The sequence below is a fragment of the Sphaeramia orbicularis genome, chromosome 4 (genome assembly GCF_902148855.1).
Source record: "Sphaeramia orbicularis chromosome 4, fSphaOr1.1, whole genome shotgun sequence".
NCBI classification, from domain to species: domain Eukaryota; kingdom Metazoa; phylum Chordata; class Actinopteri; order Kurtiformes; family Apogonidae; genus Sphaeramia; species Sphaeramia orbicularis.
The window spans coordinates 27,511,734-27,535,268 of NC_043960.1; the positions used below are offsets into that span (position 1 = coordinate 27,511,734).

At 36.7% G+C, this 23,535-nt stretch overlaps 1 protein-coding gene across 1 annotated transcript in view; it reads right to left on the reverse strand.

Annotated features, from left to right (window-relative positions):
• Positions 1-16,749: 16,749 nt before the first annotated feature.
• Positions 16,750-23,535, reverse strand: part of LOC115418436 (desmoglein-2-like) — a 37,050-nt gene continuing 30,264 nt past the window's right edge. Inside the window, 2 exon segments of the mRNA XM_030132914.1 lie at positions 16,750-20,827; positions 21,366-21,647. Of these exon segments, the coding sequence (XP_029988774.1) occupies positions 19,475-20,827; positions 21,366-21,647 (1,635 nt within the window). The 3' untranslated portion in view covers positions 16,750-19,474.

Consider the following 23,535-nt stretch of genomic DNA (forward strand, 5'->3'; position numbering starts at 1 on the left):
GAGGGTTTGCACATACGTTACCCCCCCCCAGGCCACGCCCCTCTAAGTCAGACTGAGTGGCAAAAACCAATGTGCTCAACATGACGGATAAACACAGCAAGACCAGGAAAATGTGAAATTTGAAATGAAATGAAGGACAATTGGACTGGACATGGATCTGTACGAGCTACCAAAGAACAAGTGGTCCACGAACACTGGGTGTAAAAATCCTGACATCCAGGGTGTAGGGGATCATCGCTGTTTTCACCTGAAACAAATATACATGGTTTCATCATCACTGACAACCAGGGTCCAAAACTAGGGCCCAGAACCAGCTGATCCAAAGTGCATTTACAGTAGACTGTGTACTGACTCCAGTGAATATGTGCACGATCTACTGGTACTGAGGAGATTTACCTCTAGTTCAGATCAAGTTTTCATAAATCAAGACAATATTATCTAAAGATTGTAGAATGTTAAAATTAGAATAGAATGCCAAAACAAGCAGAATACACTTGTTTATATATATATATATATATATATATATATATATATATATATATATATATATATGGTCCTTTGAAGATGTAATGACTTCATAGATATATATCGGCAGAACTGCATAAAACAAGTACAAATGTCTTGAGGGTAAATAGTATCTGTGTCCTCCATACTCATCCCCCAACAATGATGAGTTGGGGGATAAATGTTGCTTAAAATTAGTAGTAATATCTACGTGGGGTAGCTCAAGATGAAAATTATTGGAACAAGTCAAATAATCTGAACAAGATTAAGTCTCAATAAGTAAATAAATCTAAAAAATGATCTTTCAGGATAAATATTTGAAATTCAAGTCAGTTTATCTGAGTCAGATGTTTCTTTTTTGCAGTGTGGATGTTAGATATACAGTCAGCATTCACATTTAGTTGGAGTCTCAGTGTCCGTCTGCTTAAACTGTTAAATGCTCCATTGTTGTCATAAACTAATTTGCAATTGATGCTCAGCTGCGGTTCCCAGGGATTACATTTGTTTTCATTGAAGCCAAATACACCTTTCTGCCAGAGGCATTCTGATGTGAACAGTTACACCCACTATTATAAAATAGCACTGAAACCTTAACCATATTTATAGACTACACTGTTTCCCAGACAGAGAGCAGGAAATTGGTTACATTTCCCAAAGATGTCAGGTTTCAGGTCTGTTGTTCATATAGTACATAGCAAATTCTGGAAACTAAGATTAGAATTTTACCATTAATCTAAGTGGATAAAGTTAAATTGTAGAATTAGAATGGTCCCATTGGCTCTCACTGAAGCATCAGCTCTGTTGAAAATTATAATCTTTCAAAGATTGTAATGGTTGAGTGTGTGATGTTCAGTGGAATCTGGTGGTGAAGCAGCAAACCACAGACAACTGAATACCCCTCGTCTCACCCTTAACTATGGTGACCGCTAAGCACATGAGAGGTAAAGGAAATACTAACTCTGGCTGTAATACATCGAACAGGTAATGGTATGGTTATTACAGCTACAGCGATTTTGTTCAAACAGATGAGCAGAGTACCTTCAGTTTTCTCCTGAGTACAAACCAGGTTTGTGGAAATGCATTTTTATTCTATGATTGTGTTTAATTTTGTTGGATTATCCAGTGATGAAAACTAAAAGGACACTTTACTCAGTCGAGGCCCTAAAGTACAAGCACTACTGACAGATTCCCAATAACAACAGCTGACATTTCAGACGTCAGTTTCCAGAAGCTTACAACACTGTCACCTAGGACCACTGCCAAATACAATACAACAAAAATGACTGCAAACTCATACAAATAATTGGAAAAACATTGTTTCTGTTGAGCACAGATGACAGTGAAGATAATATGGACGTAGCAGACACAGAGGAGTTAATCTGTCATGAAGGTGAGCAGCAATGACAGGTTAAGTTAAAAGTTATGGTTCAGTTATCTTAAGTGTTGGTATAGATTTTCCAAGTGTGTTTTTTACATGATAACACTGGTCTGGTCCATCTCATAAAGGTATCTGTGCTGACCTCGATCTACTGCAGGTCATTTATACACCTGGATTCGATGTTTCAGGTGCAGGTTCATTGTACAAAGCAATACTACACATGCACAAAATGGAGTGTGGCACCATTGCTTTTCACACAAACCACAGAGTTCAATATATTCTTTTTAAAATTTCAGTTTTTGTAACATAAAACAAAAACAAAAAAAATATATATCTGTATTGCAAAAATATTTCAATATAAGCATCAGTGTGGACAGGGCATTGTTATATGTGAAGTTTTGACCCTATGAAACCACAAAAAAACAAAAAAAAAAAACAACTTAAACCAGAAAAGCACTCGGAGAGCGCAGACCTCCACCAAGGCTCAGGGCAGTGCCCCGCCCCCGATCACCACCAAAATTTAATAATTTGTTCCTTGTGCCAGTATCAACATTTACTGAAAATTTCATCCAAATCCGTCCATAACTTTTTGAGTTATTTTGCACACGGACAGACAGACAAACAAACCAAGGCCAGCAAAAACATAACCTCCTTGTCAGAGGTAAAAAACAAATAATCATCCTAAATGATTCTGAAATTTTTGGCAAAAACAAACACCTTCACCACATCAGAGGCTGCAGCGTCGGTAACTGATGAGACACAAATAAAGCGGAATTGTGAACTGACATTTCGTGTTTGGCCTTAGGGGGATTTGTCTTGTTAAACTATATAGCTTGAACTGTGTGGTTCACACAGGTGAGTAGTGCGGATTATCCCAAACTACATTTAATTCATTCAAATACAAATCGATGTGAAATATTAAACCTAATAAAATGACAAAGTCAATATATTTCATGTTGTCTTTACCCACATATTCATCCATCTTCAGTCATATCAACATTTTTTGGAGCATTAAAATATGGGATATTTTGTTACATATGCTATATTTTGTGGTTTTGTGTGGATTTACATTCAGAAAATTCATGCAATTTGTGTTTGTTTTTAGTTTTTTTTTCCATTACCTCTGCCAGGAGGTATTGTGATTGCTTTGCTTTGTGTGTTTGTGTGTTTGTTAGCAGGATAACTCAAAAAGTTATCAATGGATTTTCCTGAAATTTTCAGGAAATGTTGATACTGGCACAAGGAAGAAATGACTAAATTTTGGTGGTGATTGGGGGGGGGGGGGGGGGGCACACGACAGATCTGTCTTAGTGGAGGTCTGTGCTCTCTGAGTGCTTTTCTTGTTTCTCTTTTTATTAGGATTTTCCACGGTTCACATGTTTATTCATCTAACAATTCACCATTCTCATCCATTCATATGAAAATTACAAATGAATCACACAGCGATACCCCCGTGACTCCACAGACAGTAGAGATAAAGATGATTGATCCTCCCTCAGCAATACAAAGATGTAATTCATACAATACAAAATTAAGAACTAAAGTCCCTAGAACAGGAATGCTGGGGTGCACATTTGTGATATTAAAAAATTAAAAGAAAAAAACATAAATGCAAAATGGTTGAAAAGGGAAAAAGGGGTGAAATGGACGTAAGACATGGCCTTTGATAAACAATGGTTGAACTGGTGTGAGATATATATATATATATATATATATATATATATATAAACATTACGATGTTGGACTTCATTCTTTTTTGGACTTGTTCATTTTACATGCATACACTGGCCAAGAGGCTGCAACAACAACAATACAAACCATTTGGACACAATGATACAAACATTATAATACACTTTCAGCGAAGAATAGAATGTGCACATTTCTAATTCATTAAAAGAGCTTTTAATTCATCCAAGGAAATGAGTCCAGGAGGTTGTATCGAGTTTTGAATGTGGTTCCAGGATCTGAGATCAGCAGGAGAAAACTGTTCTGTATGTATCCTCTGGACTTTATCCAACATCCATGTGGAAGAGTGACAGATGTACACACTGAACAGAAGGCAACAGGCTGCACAGAGATGAGGGCAGTTTATCCATGACGGCTTTAAGACAGTTTCGAACATTTAAACATGCATCATCTCAATCTCTGCAAATATCTGTAACATTTACACATTTATATGTTTATAATTTATAAACACATTCACTACTGTGACAGTGTTTCGTTTGTTTTTTGCACAAATTGAATTAAATTTTGTGGACTGCAGTCTTCCTTTTTTTTTTTTTAATTTTTAAATATATATTTATTCACTTTAACAAAAAACAACACAACACAACCCCACCCCAACCCAAAAAAAAAAAAAAAAGAGGGCAATTTGTGTGTACTACAGGTTATGACAGATGAGCCCTGTTTACAGTTAGGGGAGCTAAAGACAAAGATCCTCTCTGGTACAGATGGGTACTCTGAGGAAAAGATCACATGTTTTAACCATGATCAGTGAGCTGTTGGCAGTACCTGCCCATGTCTTTTGTCTGTGCTGTTTTTAATCTGTCTCCTTTATGTGTCCTGTGTTTTAATGTTTGAGATGCCCTCTCTCTGGTTCGAAAGAAGAAACTCAACTGCGTGTAAAGATTCTGAAAGAGGATATGAGCACGTTTTTGGATATGAGTAAATACTGAAAGTTATTATTATTATTATAAATCAGGCTTGCTGTTACCACTGTGTCTGTTTACATGTGGTTTTTCTGTGTAATTAGGAGACAATGAAGTTCTAATATCGCCAGGATCAAACATGTCTCATTCAAAGCTTAATGGATAATGCTCTGTTATTACAGTAAATCATTAAGTCTGTCTTAATGACAGATGCCCAAATCCAAGCTGGCAGTCCTTCATGGTTTGTGGGACAGATCATAACTTCATAATGCAGTTAAACAAGACACATTACTGGTTCAGCTTGGGAGGCAGTGTGGTTGTTTACGCATGATTTGAGATTATGAATCCAGGTGTTTTTACTGACTTGATCTGTTACAGGAAAAAACAGCTACCGTACAAAAACATGTACAGCACCACTGAACCTGTTTCCAAAGAGAAGCTCAATGATAGTCAAGTGCAGTCGGACTTTTTTGGAGACAACACCTAGCATCTTGTAAGGTACTTATAGTGGGTTTGAATTTTAAGCTCCAAGTTCCTCCCAGAGGAGCACAGTGTAAATGTGAATGACTTTAAGTTTTATTTATATCACAGTAGATTCACCCCAATCTGTTCTGAATACAAACCTCAGTTCAAGTGAAGAGAAACTCCCCCTAAAAAAATCTTCAAGCAGAAAAAAATGGACTCCTTCCTCCATGAAAGACAGACAATCATACAATAAATAAGATAAAATGTGTATAGAAAATGTACAAATGTATATAAATAGGAAAGTAACACTATGGTAGAGGTTCTCTGGACTGTAGGTTTTCTCATTTTCCCTGTTGTTTCATTTGCAGGTGTATTACATATGCTGAACAACATGTTTTATGGGAAAAAAAACCCTGAATGCTATGCAGGGATGTGTTTAGTAAAAGAGCTGATGGTTCCTCAAACGCATCATGGAAGAGAAACTGAGAAGAGAAAGTGATAGAAGGAGCTTCTGTGGTTGCCTTCAGAGCAGTGGTGTAGTCTACGTCATACGCAGGTATACGCCGTATACCCTCTACAAAAGGTCCCAAATATCCGTATAACCACTGAAAATGCGCAAAAATACGTATTGGCACGGTTTTGTGACATAACTTTCACTTTACCGTTCATAAATTCCACTTCTCTGTGTTACAAAGCAGACACTTTTAGAACATATGGGGCTTTCGTCAAGCATGACGTTACCTGACGTGTACAACTAAGGAAGTAGTCCAACTGTACGGTGGGAACGACTGGTCTAACACTAGACAGTGAAGGATAGTGTTGAAAAAATGAAAAGAAAACAAAGCCAAATGACACTGTTTCAGTGTTTCAGTAAGTCCACCATTACTACTGCCGCTTCGGGGGACAGTCCAGCTGTGGGTAATGCTAATGCTAATGCTAGTATAACTGTAAGAGAGTCTGATACTGCAGAGGCCACAGCAGCTTTAGCTGATGGAACAGAAGGACAGTCTGATGACCACACCGTCCTACCTGTAAGTGTAACTGCTGTATGTTATTATAAAAGCAGTAACAGCAAGTGACTGGCACATTGAATTATATCGAACACTACGAGGGCTGTTCAATAAGTTCATGGCCTCACCCAGAAATACTGGTTGTTATAATACAGGATGTTACATTCTTTCGTGATGGGATAGTGATGCTTGAACATCGATGGACCAAGTGCATTGCTGTAAATGGAGATTATGTTGAAAAATAAAATATAAATTATCTGTGTTCTGTTCTGGGTGAGGCCATGAACTTATTGAACGGCCCTCGTAGCTAACTGGTGGTTTGGTTGAAATTAATGCAGAGGTGTGTGTGTGTGTGTGGATGTGAACTGGACCTGTCCATCCTTGTGCAGTGACAGTCAGACAAGGGAATTCTGAAACAGACATCCTTGGTTCGAGTGGAGAAATGGAAAGTTAGGTAAATATTAGACAACATATTAAGTGGAAGGAACCGCTGCCACCCACTTTTGTGCAATGGGTGCATGATTTACTTTTCTTTTTAAAGCTGGAAAAGATTAAGTTTTCTGTTCGTGGACAAATTAATTTTTTTTTATCACCAATGGAATCCTTTTTTCTCTACTGTCAACAAGAGTGTCCTGCTGTCACCTACTTCCTTTTGATGGAGAAATGTGTTGTTAGTTTGCATTGTATTGACTCAGCCCTGAGTATTGTAAAGAGAGGAGTTGATTATGTTATTTATCTTGTTGCTTTTTTTTTTTTTTTTCTTCTTTGCTTTTTTTTTTTTCTTTTTTTTTTTTTGGGGGGGGGGGGTACGTTGGTTGTGTGGTTTGTTTGTATATGTTATGTCTGTGTAGTTCCCTGTGTATGGGTACATGTTTGTGTAAATGTATAATTTGAAATGAAGAAAAAAAAAAAAAAAAAGACAACATATAAAGCTGGTAGAAACCATGTAAATGTACAAAGTTAATGCTATATTCAGATGTACATTTGTGTCATTTGTTTTCTTCTTTGGTTTATATATTTCCATATATTGTGTTTTTTGGATCTGGAATTTCTTTTACCTAATTATATTTGAGGTGAAGTCTATTTATCTATATGCATAATACAGCTATGAAATGGACAGAGTTTATTTTGATACGCATAATATTTTTGTGTTTCGTGCAGGATTGTTTAGAATTTAATTTGATGTGTAAGATTTGTCAAGTTACTTTGAGGAACTGACATGGGACTTTGTGATCAGTAGAAAAAGATGGAGTAAGGGGGCGGGTGTAAATAAGTTGTACTTCATCCTGCTCCTTTTCAAATGTTTTTTTCTACTTTAAAAAAAAAATGTCCCTGTTGTTTTGGGTTGGGTTTTTTTAATATTCAAAATAAAAATAAAATTAATAAATAAAATAAATGTTTGAAGTTATTATGTAGGAAAGCGGACGATGATGAGGTCATTAGTCTATCAGTTTGTTAAACTTAGTGAAGGTTTTCAGCCAATCTGAGATATGAGTTATATAACTTTACAACTGAGAGGGTGGTTCCCTCTACAGAAAAACCACAACAAATATGCATTAACAAAAAGCTGAGTTCAAAGCAAGTTTAGACTTTTTGTTTTTTTGGTTTTTCTTCTCGTTTTTGCTCTGGCCTTGTCCTGATTTAACCCTGCTCTGAAACTCTTTTTGTGTTACGAGAGGAGACTTATAATGATGTAAAACAAGCTCCAACAGATTTGGTTTACGATTGAGCAATATAGATTCATGTTTAGAGAACTTATATGACAGGAACAGAGCTGTATTGTGTGATTCAATGCAGAGGAATGCTGTCTTCAATTAATTACATGAGTAAGACGTTAAGGGAGTGGAGTAGCTGTTTACAACCTAACCTTTTACAGCCACTTATTTTATGTAACTGACTCATCTTTTCATTGTTTCTTTATGATTGTTACAGACAGTCTGTGCTGATTTTATGTTTCCCACCACCGCTGAACCGAACTCAGACAGAAATGTACTTTGGATGTACTGTTCTTAATCCTATGACTTGTTAAAACAAAGACATGTCACCTACAGCTATATGTTGAAGTCTGAAAATGGGAGTTAAAGTACAAGACAGATGGTGATGAGTTCTCATTTCATTTCATTTATTAAGATCCCCATTAGCAACGGATGATTCAGTTGCTATTCTTCCTGGGGTCTCCTCTACATTACAGGGTGGGGAAGCAAAATTTACAGTGAACATTTAGTTGTTCTTTCTCGGCAGGAACTACGTCAATTGTTTTGAAACCAAACATATATTGATGTCATAATCATACCTAACACTATTATCCATACCTTTTCAGAAACTTTTGCCCATATGAGTAATCAGGAAAGCAAATGTCAAAGAGTGTGTGATTTGCTGAATGCACTCGTCACACCAAAGGAGATTTCAAAAATAGTTGGAGTGTCCATAAAGACTGTTTATAATGGAAAGAAGATAACGACTATGAGCAAAACTATTACCAGAAAGTCTGGAAGATACTATTAAAGAAGAATGGGAGAAGTTGTCACCTGAATATTTGAGGAACACTTGCGCAAGTTTCAGGAAGTGTGTGAAGGCAGTTATTGAGAAAGAAGGAGGACACATAGAATAAAAACATTTTCTATTATGTCAATTTTCTTGTGGCAAATAAATTCTCATGACTTTCAATAACTAATTGGTCATACACTGTCTTTCAATCCCTGCCTCAAAATATTGTAAATTTTGCTTCCCCACCCTGTACATTACACTTTTAATTATTTTACATTAATCTTACATCATTCACACACACACACACACACACACACACACACAAACAGTACATATACAACAGCCCAATGCAATTAAAATAAACAAAATAAGTACTATATATTCATACTCCTTCACCAACCAATAGCTGTCTGATACAAATCATAACACATCTTTCAATATAAGCAATACTCATTCCATTTCATGCCTGCTGTGTAAACAAAAAAAGTTTTAATTTCTTTTGAAAAACATTTTCTATTATTTTCCAACAACAAAAACCCTGGCAATCCATTCCATGCAACCATGGCCCGATAAAAAACAGTTCTCTGTAACTGATGTGTTCTGCCTAAAGGCAGAGCACACCGTGTTTCAGTGGTTTGTCTTGTACAATAATTATGTTGATCAGCAAAAAACGACAGTTTTCTGTGAATAATTTCTGGAGTTTGTGTTGCTATAATGTTACGAATAAATGATAAAAAATATTTCAGTCTAGATTTTACAGTTAACCATGTCAAACTGTTGTGCATTGTGGTTCTATTAGTTCTGTAAGGGCAACCCAAAACAATTCATGCTGCTTTATTCTGTGTGACTTGCAATTTGTGTAAATTATTTTCATTAGTATTTGACCAAACAACTGAGGCATAATCCATATGAGATAATACTAATGACTGAGCTAATAGCTTGGTCAACCATTAATCAATCATCAGATGATGATGATCACAATGATGATAAATGCAATAATCCACTGATAAGCAGCTAAAGAAACAAATATTGATTGTTCTTACTGAGGTTGTCCTCCAGTTTCAGGCTTAAACATGTACAGATCGATCAGAAAACTCAACTGAATGAAGAATGAGACTGCTACTTTTACGTACCTTATGCTTAAAAAGGCCTGTGGGGGTAACTGATCACAATAGAGTGGGTGGAAGCAGAGCCAAAAAGGCCAGTTTCAGACAAGCACAAACCCCCAGGGCTGAAAAAACAAAACCAGTGCACAAGTACCAAAACTTACAGCATTTAGTGGCATCTTAGGGCAGGTTCCAAAAATGCGTTAACAGCCATAGACCTGTTCAAATATTCAAATGTCTGATTCTACAGCAGTAAAGTTGAGTACAGCCTGGAACCAGAAACAGTATTAGTGTTTAGAGATAATTATAGCAACAACGCTGTTTAAAAGTGTCTTTGAGTACTTAGAAAAGTGCTACATAAAACTGATGTATTATTATTATTATTGTTATTATTATTATTATTATTATTATTAAAAATGGGAAGAGTAGAAAGTATGTGTGAAAGTTAGGGATGAGAATCGTTAAGAATTTAACGATTCCGATTCCATTATTGATATTGCTTATCAATCCGATTCCTTATCGATTCTTATTGGGTGAGGGAATAAAAGAGTACAAACGGGTGTGTTTGCATTAACTGTCTTTTATATTTCTATCTCTGCACAGAAAGTATAACATATACAGTATGTACAAATAATAATAACAGATGCTGACATCACTATTATAAAATCTAACTGTACATGTTTTTATCGCTAACTGGAAAGGTTTGATGGCCTTTCACCCATAGAGACCCAGTGCTACTTTTGTCGCAGTTTCCAAATGAATTTTAGTCTCTACTTGACATTTCTCAAGTGATTTATCACCAATTATTATATTTTTTACCCTCTGTGTGTTGCATTTTTTAAGTGAACATCAGGTATTTTCTATATTTAATTCACTGATCATGTAGATGTTCATTAAAACTCAGATTAAAGTTGAGGATTGTTATATGAAAAACAGAGAAAACTGAGAAAAACAGTGACTTTTTCTGCAAAGACATCATTAACTGAATGTAAAAATAAGTCTCTCCATCACTGTCATTAATCAAACTCCATGGGTTTTACTGGTGAATCAATGTTGTAGAAGATGACAGTGTTTCCACGGTAACTATGGAGCCTCTGAATGTCCAAATGGGTCATATCTGATGACCATGAAAAGATGATAAACTGTATTTTCCACCAATTATTTACATGTATTGACAGTATTAGTGGATAAACAGGTATTAGAGAGTTTACATCAGTATTTTTTTTAACCCACCACCCCTCTTTGGAGGACAACTTTATTTTAACTAGACAATTTCCCACACGCGGAAATCGTGAGAGGGGGTCGGGGGGGGGGGGGGCACGCCGTCGGTTCCATTCCGAGGTCGTTCACGACAACAGGTCCCGCTTGCGATCGCAAGGTCGCGTCCACGTCCAGGCCCAAGTGGCGCACAGCCGAGAAAATTTCCAGGACCGCTAGATGGCGCTACGAATCGGATTCAATATCGCTGTGTCATTTGTCCGAGGCAGGAACAACATCAACCAGGTCAAGTTTGGTGCTGATCGGAAAAAAAAATGACCGAGTTACCGTGCAGGACACTAGGTGGCAGTGCTCAGCAAGGTTCAATGTTATTTCATTCAGGGAAGTACTAACATACACTAGGTCAAGTCTGGTGGAGATGGGACCAAAAATGACAGAGGTACCATGCAGGACCACTAGGTGGCAGTATGAGCCTGATTTAGTATCATTTCATTTAAGGCTAAACTAGCATCAACCAGGTCAAGTTTGGTGGAGATTGGATAAAAAATGACAGAGTTACCATAGGGGACCACTAGGTGGAAGCATCAGTCTAATTTAGTATCATTTCATTCAGTCAGTATTTACAGCTGCCCCCCCTTCTTAAATTCTACCTCTACCCCTGCACCAATGTACTGTGACTCCAATGACCCTTAATGACCTGTTGTTGCCACGGTGACGTTCAGGCTGTAGGGGGAGTGTGCTTGGAGTGTGCTCAGACTGCAGAGAGAAAGGCAGAAAGAGCTGTGGAATAGGTCCGAAACATCTGCTCATTACGGAAAACCGTCAAAGATAGGTGAAAACTAAAATGATCATGACTGGCACAAAGAGCTGTGCAACACACAGATGTGTTTTTCTTCCTTGTACTGTGAGAAATGTGTGAGTTACAGCAGTGGAAAAACAGTCAACTTATCAGGAAAACCACAATCTGTTTGTATTGATTTGAATAGGGGAAGAGGAGTGGATAGCCTCCATTCTACTGCCTGCCATTTCACTTTAGAAAGAGCTAGGTCTTCAAACTTAGGTTCATATGAAGCCCAGGAAGTGTGACTACATTTTTGGAAAGAATCATTTGCCTCCTATGTATCGTTTGGCCGGGAGGACGAGTTATCTACCAAATTTTGAGGTGATTTTAAGCCATTCTCACACTCTAATGAGATTGGTATGCCAGGAATGCGCACTCTGTTTTTGTGTTTTCTGACAAATCTGACCCTTTTCTAAGACCCATCTATCAAAACCGTAAACCTCATCCTCAAACAAGGTACATTTGTGCGGAGACGACAAAAATGCCTGCGTTTTAAAGTTTAAATGAAGTCTGTAGGTCAAAGTATGCTCGGGGCCTGTGGCCCCGAGCCCCTAATTACAGCTTGTGCTTAACAAGTGACAAATAACAATTTCAAGTTTTACACTCATATTGTCATCCATTCCTTGCTAGTACACATATACACAGAGGGAGGGGTTCGTATAGACAAAAGTGCGCAGGGACAGGACAGTTAACAAAGTGACAGACTGACACATGACAGTGGGACAGAACAGATTTAAGACAAGGCAGCTGGTACTTGGTTTTGGTCACCAGTGGTTGTTTGGGTCTTTATGGGTTAACACAGGGGTGTCAAACTAATTTTAGTTCAGGAGCCATATTCAGCTAAATTTGATCTGAAGTGGGCTGGACCAGAAAAATAATAACATAACAACCTATAAATAATGACAACTCCAAATTTTTGTCTTTGTTTTAGTGTAAAAAAAAACCCCATTAAATTATGAAAATACTTACTTTTATTAACTATCAAAAAAAAAAAAAAAAAATCCTGAAAAAAACAATGAAAAAAAAAAAAAAAAAAAAAGAAAGAAAATTCAGTGCAATTTTAACAATGTTATTCCTCACTTATCATTTCTACATGTGCATTATGGATCAGATCTACAAGACACTAAACACTTAGTAAAAGGCAAAATTGTTAAATTGTGCTTAATTTTCTTCAGACGTTTGTTCATATTTGTTCAGGTTATTCACATTTTAATGTTACAGGATAGTTTGGAAATGTAAATATTTCATAATTTAATGTTATTTTTTGCACTAAACAAAGAAAGAAAAATTTCAGTTGTTAATTCCAGATTTTTTTTTTTTTGGCGTCATTCAAGATTTTTTACTTAATTGAAGATTTTTTGGCTGAATTGAAGATTTTTTGCTAAATTTGCGATTTTTTTTTTTTTTTTTTGCTTAATTGATTTTTTTTTTTTTTACTTAACTGAAGATTTTTTTTGGGCTTAATTCAAGATTTTTTCCTTAATTCAAGCAAAATTTTTTTTTTTTTTTTGCTTTATTCAATTCAAGACTGTGGAATTTTTTTGCACTTGGTAAAAATATCCCAGGGCCGAACTGGACCCTTTGGCGGGCTGCATTTGGCCCCCGGGTTGCATGTTTGACACCCTGGGTTAACACAACAGTGTGGTTAATGGCCCTGTTGGTGTCAGTGATGTGGTGGTTTCACCTTCTACTCTATTCCAGAACCAGCCTCTCACCCTCATGTGACTCATCTCTGACTCCACAGTGGGAACGGCAAAATGCCAATCATGAGGTTAGTGCGACTTACATGATCATTTCTTTTTTCAGTAACACTTTATAATAAGTACACACTATGAAGCATTAGTTAAGCATTAATAAATACTGAATTAATCATTTTTAAAGCATATTTCTGACATGAATACTCCTTAATATATGGTTTAAAAGCACAGTTATAAATGTTTTACTAATCATTCATAATCATTCATCATTTAATTATGCAGTTTGTTTGATATTCCCATGTGCTTTGTCTTTCTTTTGTTAGAATAACTGAAACTTTGTGAGTCTTTAGGCATTGCCAGCCTTTAAATCTCATTTGTAAAGGCTTTAGATGGCGTACAGGGTGGGGAAGCAAAATTTACAATGAACATTTAGTTGTTTTTTCTCAGCAGGCACTACGTCAATTGTTTTGAAACCAAACATATATTGATGTCATAATCATACCTAACACTATTATCCATACCTTTTCAGAAACTTTTGCCCATATGAGTAATCAGGAAAGCAAAAGTCAAAGAGTGTTGATTTGCTGAATGCACTCGTCACACCAAAGGAGATTTCAAAAATAGTTGGAGTGTCCATAAAGGACTGTTTATAATGTAAAGAAGAGAATGACTATGAGCAAAACTATTACCAGAAAGTCTGGAAGTGGAGGAAGCAACAAAAAACGTACCAAAGCTCTTATTAAAGCTCTCAAATCCAAAATCCTAAAGGATCCAACCACATCCATGAGAAAATGGCAATTGAACTTGAGGTAGACAACAAGACCGTTAGAAATGCAGTAAAATATGATTTGAAGTTAAAATCTTACACAAGAACACCAAAACACTTGTTGACAACAGCAACAAATCCAACTTTAGCAATTTTTGGGAATCATGTTTATGGCCGCCTTCCAGCCCAGATCTAAACCCTCTGGATTATTATTGGGGGCGTTTTAGAACATGCTACCAATAGAACATCACACAGCAATGTCGACTTTCTTAAAGATACTATTAAAGAAGAATGGGAGAAGTTGTCACCCGAATATCTGAGGAACACTTGCGCAAGTTTCAGGAAGCATGTGAAGGCAGTTATTGAGAAAGAAGGAGGACACATAGAATAAAAACATTTTATTATGTCAATTTTCTTGTGGCAAATAAATTCTCATGACTTTCAATAACTAATTGGTCATACACTGTCTTTCAATACCCTGCCTCAAAATATTGTAAATTTTGTTTCCCCACCCTGTAGATAGTGCCACACTTTAGATGAGCTCACCCTTTCATGCATGAATTATGAGAACCTAGTCAATATTTTTTTCTTGAGTGATTTTATTCCTTTTTAAGCATGTGGAAAAAATATATATTTGAGATTTTTTTTAATGAACCTATTTTTTCATGGAGTTACAAAAATGTCCACTCAGATCGACACCATATGTTTAATTTTTAAAGCAAAGAAACATATGTTTAAACCCATCATCAGAAAGTGGTATACTGTGTGAAAAACCATGCAATAAAAACCTTTTTAATGCTGCTAATCTGATGTTTTCTCACATTTAACATACTCTAATACTAGTTATTACTCACTTCATGGAGATAATATGCAAAAAAAAAAAAAAAAAAAAAACTTTTTGTTTAAGAAAACTGTTAATTACCGTCTAATAACAATTAGTAAATGATTTTCACCAAACATGTTAGTGCAGATCAGGTTTATCAAAAACCGAAAAGTACAGTAATGGTATGGCTTGCAGTGTATGGGATGGTGCATAAGCGTCCACTGTGTTGGAAGATATGGAACTAAAACAATAAAACCCATGAATATACAAAAGAACAGCTGTAGAATAACTGTACACTGGAGTGACCACTATGCATGAAAGGATTAATTAATGAGTAGGAAGTGCTTTATAACAACCTGAAATAATGAATTCCTGTATTAATAACTGTTTATAAGACATCTATTGGGAAATTAATGTGTGAGTTTGTATAAAATACCCACTGAAATATTCACTAACCGTTAGTACATGTCTGAACAGTGTATGTGCGAGCATAAATGCACATCAAAACTGGTTTGTAAGTGATGCAATACTAAGTATTTAATACTGAATCCATAATTTATAAAGTATGAAAATACAATCATTAACCCTTTCATGCATAGTGGTCACTACAGTGGACAGTTATTCTACAGCTGTTCTCTTGTATATTCACAGGTTTTGTTGTTTTAATTCCATATCAGCTAACACAGTGGACGCTTATGCACCATCCCATAATACACTGACATTCAGACCATTACTGTAACTTTCCTGTTCTTGATAAACCTGATCTGCACTATCATATTTGGGTGTAGATCAATTGCCAGTTGTTATTAGACTGTAATTAACATGTTTTTTTTAGATTTTTTTTTTTTTTTTAAGTTTTTTTTTTCCATATTATTTGAGTGAATAATAACTATCATAAAATGTGTGAAAACATCAGATTAGCAGCATTAAAAATGTTTTTATATTTCATAATTTTCACACAGTGTATCAGTAAATACATGTTTCTTTGCTTCAAAAATTAAAATAATTAAATGGTGTCCAGCTAAGTGGACATTTTTGTAACTCCATGTAAAATAGGTTCATAAAAAAATTTCAATCACATTGTTTTTTTCATGCCTAAAGTTGACTAAAAACACTCAGGGAAAAAAATCTTGATTAAGGTTCTCATAATTCATACATGAAAGGGTTAAGCACATTGTAGATGAGCTTATTAATGATGAGTAAAACCATTATATCTGTGCTTATAAACCATATATTAATGAGTATTCATGTCAGAAATATGCTTTATAAATGATGAATTCAGTATTTGTTCATGCTTAACTAATGCTTCATAGTGTGCACTTATTATAAAGTGTTACCCTTTTTTTTTTTTTATTCTAGTAATATCATGAAAATATGGACCTGGAGAGGTTCCTGTGTAGGTTTAACAAATTTATATATGTTGTATATGTCAACTAAAAGTCACTAAGGCATTTGTATTTAATTTATAACTCGGTCCTGAACAAAGGCGGTATCATTAACGACATCTTCTGTAGATGTCAGCGAAAACATGTTGCGATAAAGGTGAAAAATGACTGCAGTCATCATGTGCTAATATGCAAATCATACACTTCCTATGAATTGTATTGTGACGAGACATGTTCTACCCGATGCGTGCTCCAACTCGTTCACCTTCATTCCTTGGAGATGTGGTGTTTTTACTGTGAAACACTCTCATGCTCTGCCAGTTTTTGGATGCCAAAACACACATTAGAAAACCTTTATGTTGGAACAGACACAACATTTTTACTGTAGATATGCACACATGGATGAAAATACATGTTAAGTGTACAAAAAGAGTTTTATTTAAGTAAAGGATGAGATACATGCTTTACATTAAACATTCCTGAGAACCAATATCACAAAAGTAAACAAATATATGAAAAGAAGAGTTATACATTCAGGATTTTTGTTTGTTTTTTTGTGTATAAAATGTTCAACTCTGTTAAACCATAAAATAGTGAGTTAAATTACTATTGTATATACTGGTAAATTACCCAAGAGAGATCAAACCAAACTGGGACCATGTTACCGACAGAAAAAAAGAAAGAAAAAAAGAACACTGCAGTGAACACGTCTTAGGTCACCTATAGGTTTGTAGTTTTTGTAGGGTTGAAATGACCTTACATATTATTTCTCATTCGTTTTTCCTTCAGATACAGGGAATATGTGCACAGCCTTAAAAGATATACCAAAACTGAACTAAATGGGTTCTCAAGGTTAAAGTCAGTATTTAATGTGACCCCTGACCCCATGACAACAAACAGCACAAACAATCAGAAACATCTGACATGTGTTGCATGAAACCTGGTCTGAAACAACTGAAAAATAATGTTCATATTGTCTGAACAAAAATAGTCAGACATGTTTAGTGCAAAAGGAGCTCACATTAAATACTTCGGTTTACAGAAGCTGTTCATTCCCTGAAACTTTTGTTTTTACTGCTGCACAGACTTCCCTTTTATCCAAACTGTATTTTAAAACAGAGACTGACAAATGCATATGTGTGGTCATTATAAGATATTTCTATATGAATATGGGCATATGTTCCTATTGCACGTGTGTCTTATTGCTCAGCTGCTCTGAAAGCTACAGGAGCATATCATAACTGTTATTTTAAAGTGCCTGTATTGTAACAGTATTAGCATAAGGACATGTATATTTCCTAAAACCAAGATTTGACAGCATTGCAAGTTCAATCGTACACCCATGTCACGCAGGATTACTCCCAAACCACATGCGTGCAATTACAATCAAAATTGAAATATGAAAGCTCATTAAGTCGTTCAAACCACAATTCTACTAATTATGTAACCTGGCTCTGTGACTAACGTGCTGCATTATTGTAAAGCCAAGAGTTGTACCAAGTCAGAGCTAAATAACACCAAGTGAACGTAATCAAATAATGCTTTATATTATATAAACCATTTGCCATTTGCCATAATAATTTAAAATATAACCAAACTGAATTAATTAAATGCAGTGAGTCACACGGTGATGTGTCACTGACACATGAATGGTACTGTCATGAGAAAAGGCACAGATCTAAATATCACTTAGTCATTCATTTTAACCTGAAGCTAAATGGAAAACTAATCCCTTTATAATCCACAGATTAGCCTCAGTCTGCACATTTATAACAGTCTGGATGAAACTAATTCCAGTTGCAGATTTTGTAACAAAGACATAACAGAACGCACATCTCATACACTAGAATGGAGTTAATGGGAAATGTTCAGTATGAAAACATTAACAAGCTAATCATAAAGCGAAATGTGTAACCTTGCTAGGGGAAAACAACCTATATTTATTTTATATGAAGTACAAGACATTAGCTTTGCTAGGATTGAATAAACCAAGGCCCGTGTTTGGCTGTGCTTTTAGCGATCCAATAATAAGGGGACAGCTCTGAAGGCACCAATGAGAATATGAAGCATATTGTATGGCAAGTCAATAAATAAGAATAAAATATCAGCATATAGTGGTAAGCCATGAATTTAATCACACATTACAGTAGCAACATATTTGTGTATGGAAAAAATCCATAGATGATGAGGAGGACGGGAATGTTGACCCAGATGTGGCTCAGAAAGAGAGCGACTTTGATGTCAATTCAGTAAAAAGGACTTGGGGAAAGTAATTTCAGCACACATGTATGCGTGTATTGAACTAATCAGTGCATTATTTCATGATGTGTCCTACCAGCTCAATAGTATGTTGTAGTAGTCGATCAACAGTGAGAAGGTAATCCTAAATTTTTTTTGTCAAATATTTGTCCCAGGCCACTTTTGGGTACAAAACCAGAACGAGGCCTCACTTTGGACTCTTTCACAGTGGTACATGGACCACCATTTTCACGCAGTGACCAAAGATACTGCCATGTGTTTCATGTTGGCCAACTTTTGTCCAAGATCACACAGTGTATACCCAGCTTCATATCTGGTGTGAGCACACACCCAAGACACACTGAGGACTGGGATATTACCAGTGCATTATTAGTTCTGTTCTGCCTGAACTAATCTTAAAGATACAGCACCATTTTTTATGCCCACAATCTGGTTGAAATTCATATTTATTTTCAGAGAGAAAGATAAAGACCTGGTAAAAAAAACAAAACAAAGTAATGGTCATAGTTGCATTTAAAGTATACTGACCTATTCACATCAGCAACTCATACAGTGAAAGATCAGAAGGCTCATCTGATGGTTTCTTTTGTAATGCATTTGCAAAGACACATTAAAAAACAATATTATTAAACTCAACAGCTTGCACCATATCCAAGATCCCTTGGGGAAAAGTGTGACGGTTTAGGCTATTGGATTAGCTGTTTATTTGAATATAGTGCATGAAAGGGAGGTCCAGCCATGAAAGATCATTTGAGACATGTGGAGACGGATTCTATACCAGGACTGAACTGACTACTTTGGGCCGTCCAACTGTAATTGGATCCTTTTCAGAAAGGAATTCCTCATGCCCAAAGTTAATTTGCCTAAATCAAAGACAAGCTTAATAGTTATTTTGATGTAAAAACTTGAAAATATTCGTTTCCAAACGAGGTTACAACCACAACAAGTTTCAAGCATTTTAGTGTGTATACGCTATTCAAGTCCATAGAAGTCAGCCCCCCCACCAACAAACAGACATGTACAGACATGTAGAAAGTCTCATAAAAATACTTAATCATTGCCAGATGTTTGAACTGTGTTAAAAAATTTTCGTTATCACAGCTCAGTGAATTCTCTTGCACTACCACTTTATTGTAGGTGGGGGCTGTGCTCAGTTTGGTGGTAGAGCCTGTGGACGTACTGCTCTTACGGTGGAGGGCCTTTTGAGAGCCTGATAAATCCTTCTTCAGACCTCCTACCTCCTGGACCAGTTGCCCTGTGCTGCTTGCTGGTCCTCCAACCACCAGAACTCTCTGAGTTCCTGCAAGTCCCCCTGACTGTAAAGTTCCTCCCTGCACGAGGAGCGTCTGACCACCCTTCACTGATTGTTTGGAGCCTGATGGGACTGCTCCATCCATGACCATCATAGCCTGGGGACCAGAGAGGCTACCAGCATGGACCAGGTTGGTCCCAAGCCCTTGGCCTCCACTGCTGTCAACCAACACCATGCTGGGCCCTGGAGCTTGTCCGGTGGCCATCATTGTCTGACCCTGGACAACGAGACCTTGTGTAGGGATGGTCCCCGCACCATTAACCAGCACCATTCCCTGAAGACTGGAGGCTGGTGCATCAGCCAAAAGCACAGTGTTTGGAACCTGTGGCTGGACTACATAGTGCATGGGCTGCAGCATAGGGGTGGTGGTGTAGTAGACAGGCTGCTGCTGCTGCAGCATTAGCACTTGGCCTTGGTTTGCCATGCCTCCCTTCACTTTAGCCATTCCATCTCTCGCTGTAGCTGTGCCATTCTTCATGATCTTAGATGTCTCCTTGACCACGGTCTGCTCTGTTTTAGAAACCATCGGCTGAGGCTTGGCTGGAGGGGGCAGCTGTTGGGTGGAAACCACATTGGACACTGAAGTTTGAGTGTTGATGGAGGCAGTGGGCAGAGGGGGGATTACTGGTTTGATCACAGTGTTTATGGTTTCTCTGGATATTGGAGGGATCACTGGTTTGATCTCAGTGTTGACAGAGGCATTGGACAGAGGAGTGATCACTGGTTTGACTTCAGTTGAGATCTTCTTGCCACCGCACACCTCAGCCAGAGTCTTAAACTTTGGTCCGAGATCATTGAGGAACTGCAGGTCGTTGTCGGTGCCCAGGCTGCTGCAGCAGCCCACTGAGCCAGCAGAGGAGCCCTGGCCCTCATAGTCATACACCAAGAGACTGTCCTTCACTCCAAGGTTTTCTTGTCCACTCAACTTCTGTTGGAAAAAAAATAATCAAGATAAGGAAACCATCATTCTGGGTACTATTTTTTTTTGGTACATTTTTCATATGTATTGTTTGTATTGATTGTTTACTTTGGTGATCAAGTGAACAGTTCAGCATCACTCAAAACCACATGTGAAAGTTCACACAGTGTATGGGTGGGAGGTGGGAATGAAAAAGTAATACAGAAAAGTAATGCAGAGATAAGGTTCATTCTGAATGACAGCAGCTTCTAGCCTCCACTGTTACTATAGAAACTGCTACAAGTTTTCATGTTTCATCATCATTCACTCCGTTGATCCGCTGGGAGGTATACCTAGTACTTGAGTCATATTCTCACTACAAACTAACCAGTGTAGAGTCTGTTTGGAGCTAAGACTACCTCACTCTAAAGGATGGGCTGACTGTTCACACCAAGGGGGACACTGGCTCAGATGGACTAAAAGCAGCTGGTGTGAAAACGCCCTTGAATACATTTTCCCAATAAACAGACTTAAGTGAATTAGTTTGTGTTTATCACCAAATTCATACCTGGTTGTAGTATTGCTCCAGAAATTCATCTGGCAGAGCTATGTCGTCAAACATTCCTCTTGATTCAGTGCCTCCAAACTCAGAGAAAACAGCTCGACTGCTTCCCATCCTCCCCCATGTCCCCTCCCTGTAGGCACTTCCAAAACCTTGCTGGATTCCATTCATTGCGTCCATGGAAGCAACAGAATTCTGGAATTCCACTGGAGCTCCTAACACTTTGCTTGCCATGCCCATTTCCAGATTTCCATCCACATGTGTTGGCATATTAACTAGTGGCACCGCCTGTAGAACCAAGAAAGCATCACGAGAGTTAATGATGTGTCTGAATCCAAGTTGCAGAAAATCACAACCAAATGCAGCTTATAAGTGAAAGTTCCCATGAAATCAATGTTTAAGTGCTGTTATATGATGTGTTAGCTTGACTTAATATTACAGCTTTGTAATAACATTATAATAGTTTAATAATACAGAGTTAATAATTAAGTAATATCATTTTATTGAAAAGATAATTAGGTAATAACTTGATGCTATAAAGGGTATATGTGGCCAACTGAAAATGATGTAATAGGGTAACAAATATCCAAAAACAAAATGTGACAAAAAGGAAACACATTTAACGTCAGTAACACAGTATTTGGAAGTATTTAGCAAACAATATCTGGTGGTAATCAAACATATATCAGTTCAATATTTAGACTAAGAAATAGTAATATGGTGACTGTAACCACCTGTTAAAAATAAGAAGGTACAGATGGAAGTTTAGTTTAATACTTTTAAGGTAAAGTTCTAAGAGGTACCCCCAGTAAACCCAGTTTGGAGCAGCAGGAGTACTGACATGGAACCAATGCACTGCTATGCATATATAAGTAAATACCACATTGGCTGCTTCAGCCCATTGCTGGGATATCAACATCTCTGCTATTTTGGACCAGTCGATCTGGTGTATAAAGTTCTTGCAGCAAACTTTTTTTTTTAATCTTTGTGTATATAGATCAGTTTTAATCAACCAATATCACTGATACATTGACGTACAATCCAGCAGTCAATGCAGCATAATGCCACCAAGAAAAAAAATAATTAGTCATAGAAAAAAAAATCCCATCTAAAAAATATCAGTTAGTGTAATCCTTAAAGACCTAGAACTATTTTTGTGTCAACTTCCAAATTAATTCTTCTCTACATTTAATGATAGTTAAATAGCTGCTCAGCCCTTTGAGAATGAAGTGTATGCTATATTTAGTTTATTTTTCACCTCATGTCCCATCACTACACAGCTTAAACAGAAACAGGTAACTCAGCATTTTGCAATGAATCATGGTTATCACATTGAACGTACCACGAGTATATCCAGGTAGTCACGATGCAGCTTAATGTTTCCTTTAATATAAGATTTCCATGGAGCAGAAATGGAAACAGGTAGCTCCACATTTTGCAGCCATTAATCATCTAATCATTTTGATTGTGGTTATGGAAGATACCACAAATGTTTTCAGTCACAAGTCAAAGATTTAAAGATGTATTTTGTACAGTAAAGGGTGGGGAAGCAAAATTTACAATATTTTGAGGCAGGGATTGAAAGACAGTGTATGACCAATTAGTTTATTGAAAGTCATGAGAATTTATTTGCCACAAGAAAATTGACATAATAGAAAATGTTTTTATTCTATGTGTCCTCCTTCTTTCTCAATAACTGCCTTCACACGCTTCCTGAAACATGCGCAAGTGTCCTCAAATATTCGGGTGACAACTTCTCCATCTTCTTTAATAGTATCTTCCAGACTTCCTCGTAATAGTTTTGCTCATAGTCCTTCTCTTCTTTACTTATAACAGTCTTAGGGACACTCCAAACTATTTTTTGAAATCTCCTTTGGTGTGACGCGTGTATTCAGCAAATCACACACTCTTTGACGTTTGCTTTTCCTGATTACTCATATGGCAAAGTTTCTGAACGAGGTATGGATACTAGTGTTAGGTATGATTATGACATCAATATATGTTTGGTTCAAAACAATTGACGTAGTGCCTGCTGAGAAAAAAACAAATGTTCATTGTAAATTTTGCTTCCCCACCCTGTATTACATTAACACATATTTGGAACATGTTGTTGAAAGTTTAATGTCTGTTTAGTATTGTAACATGATCATTTCCATTTTACAACTTATTAAGTATG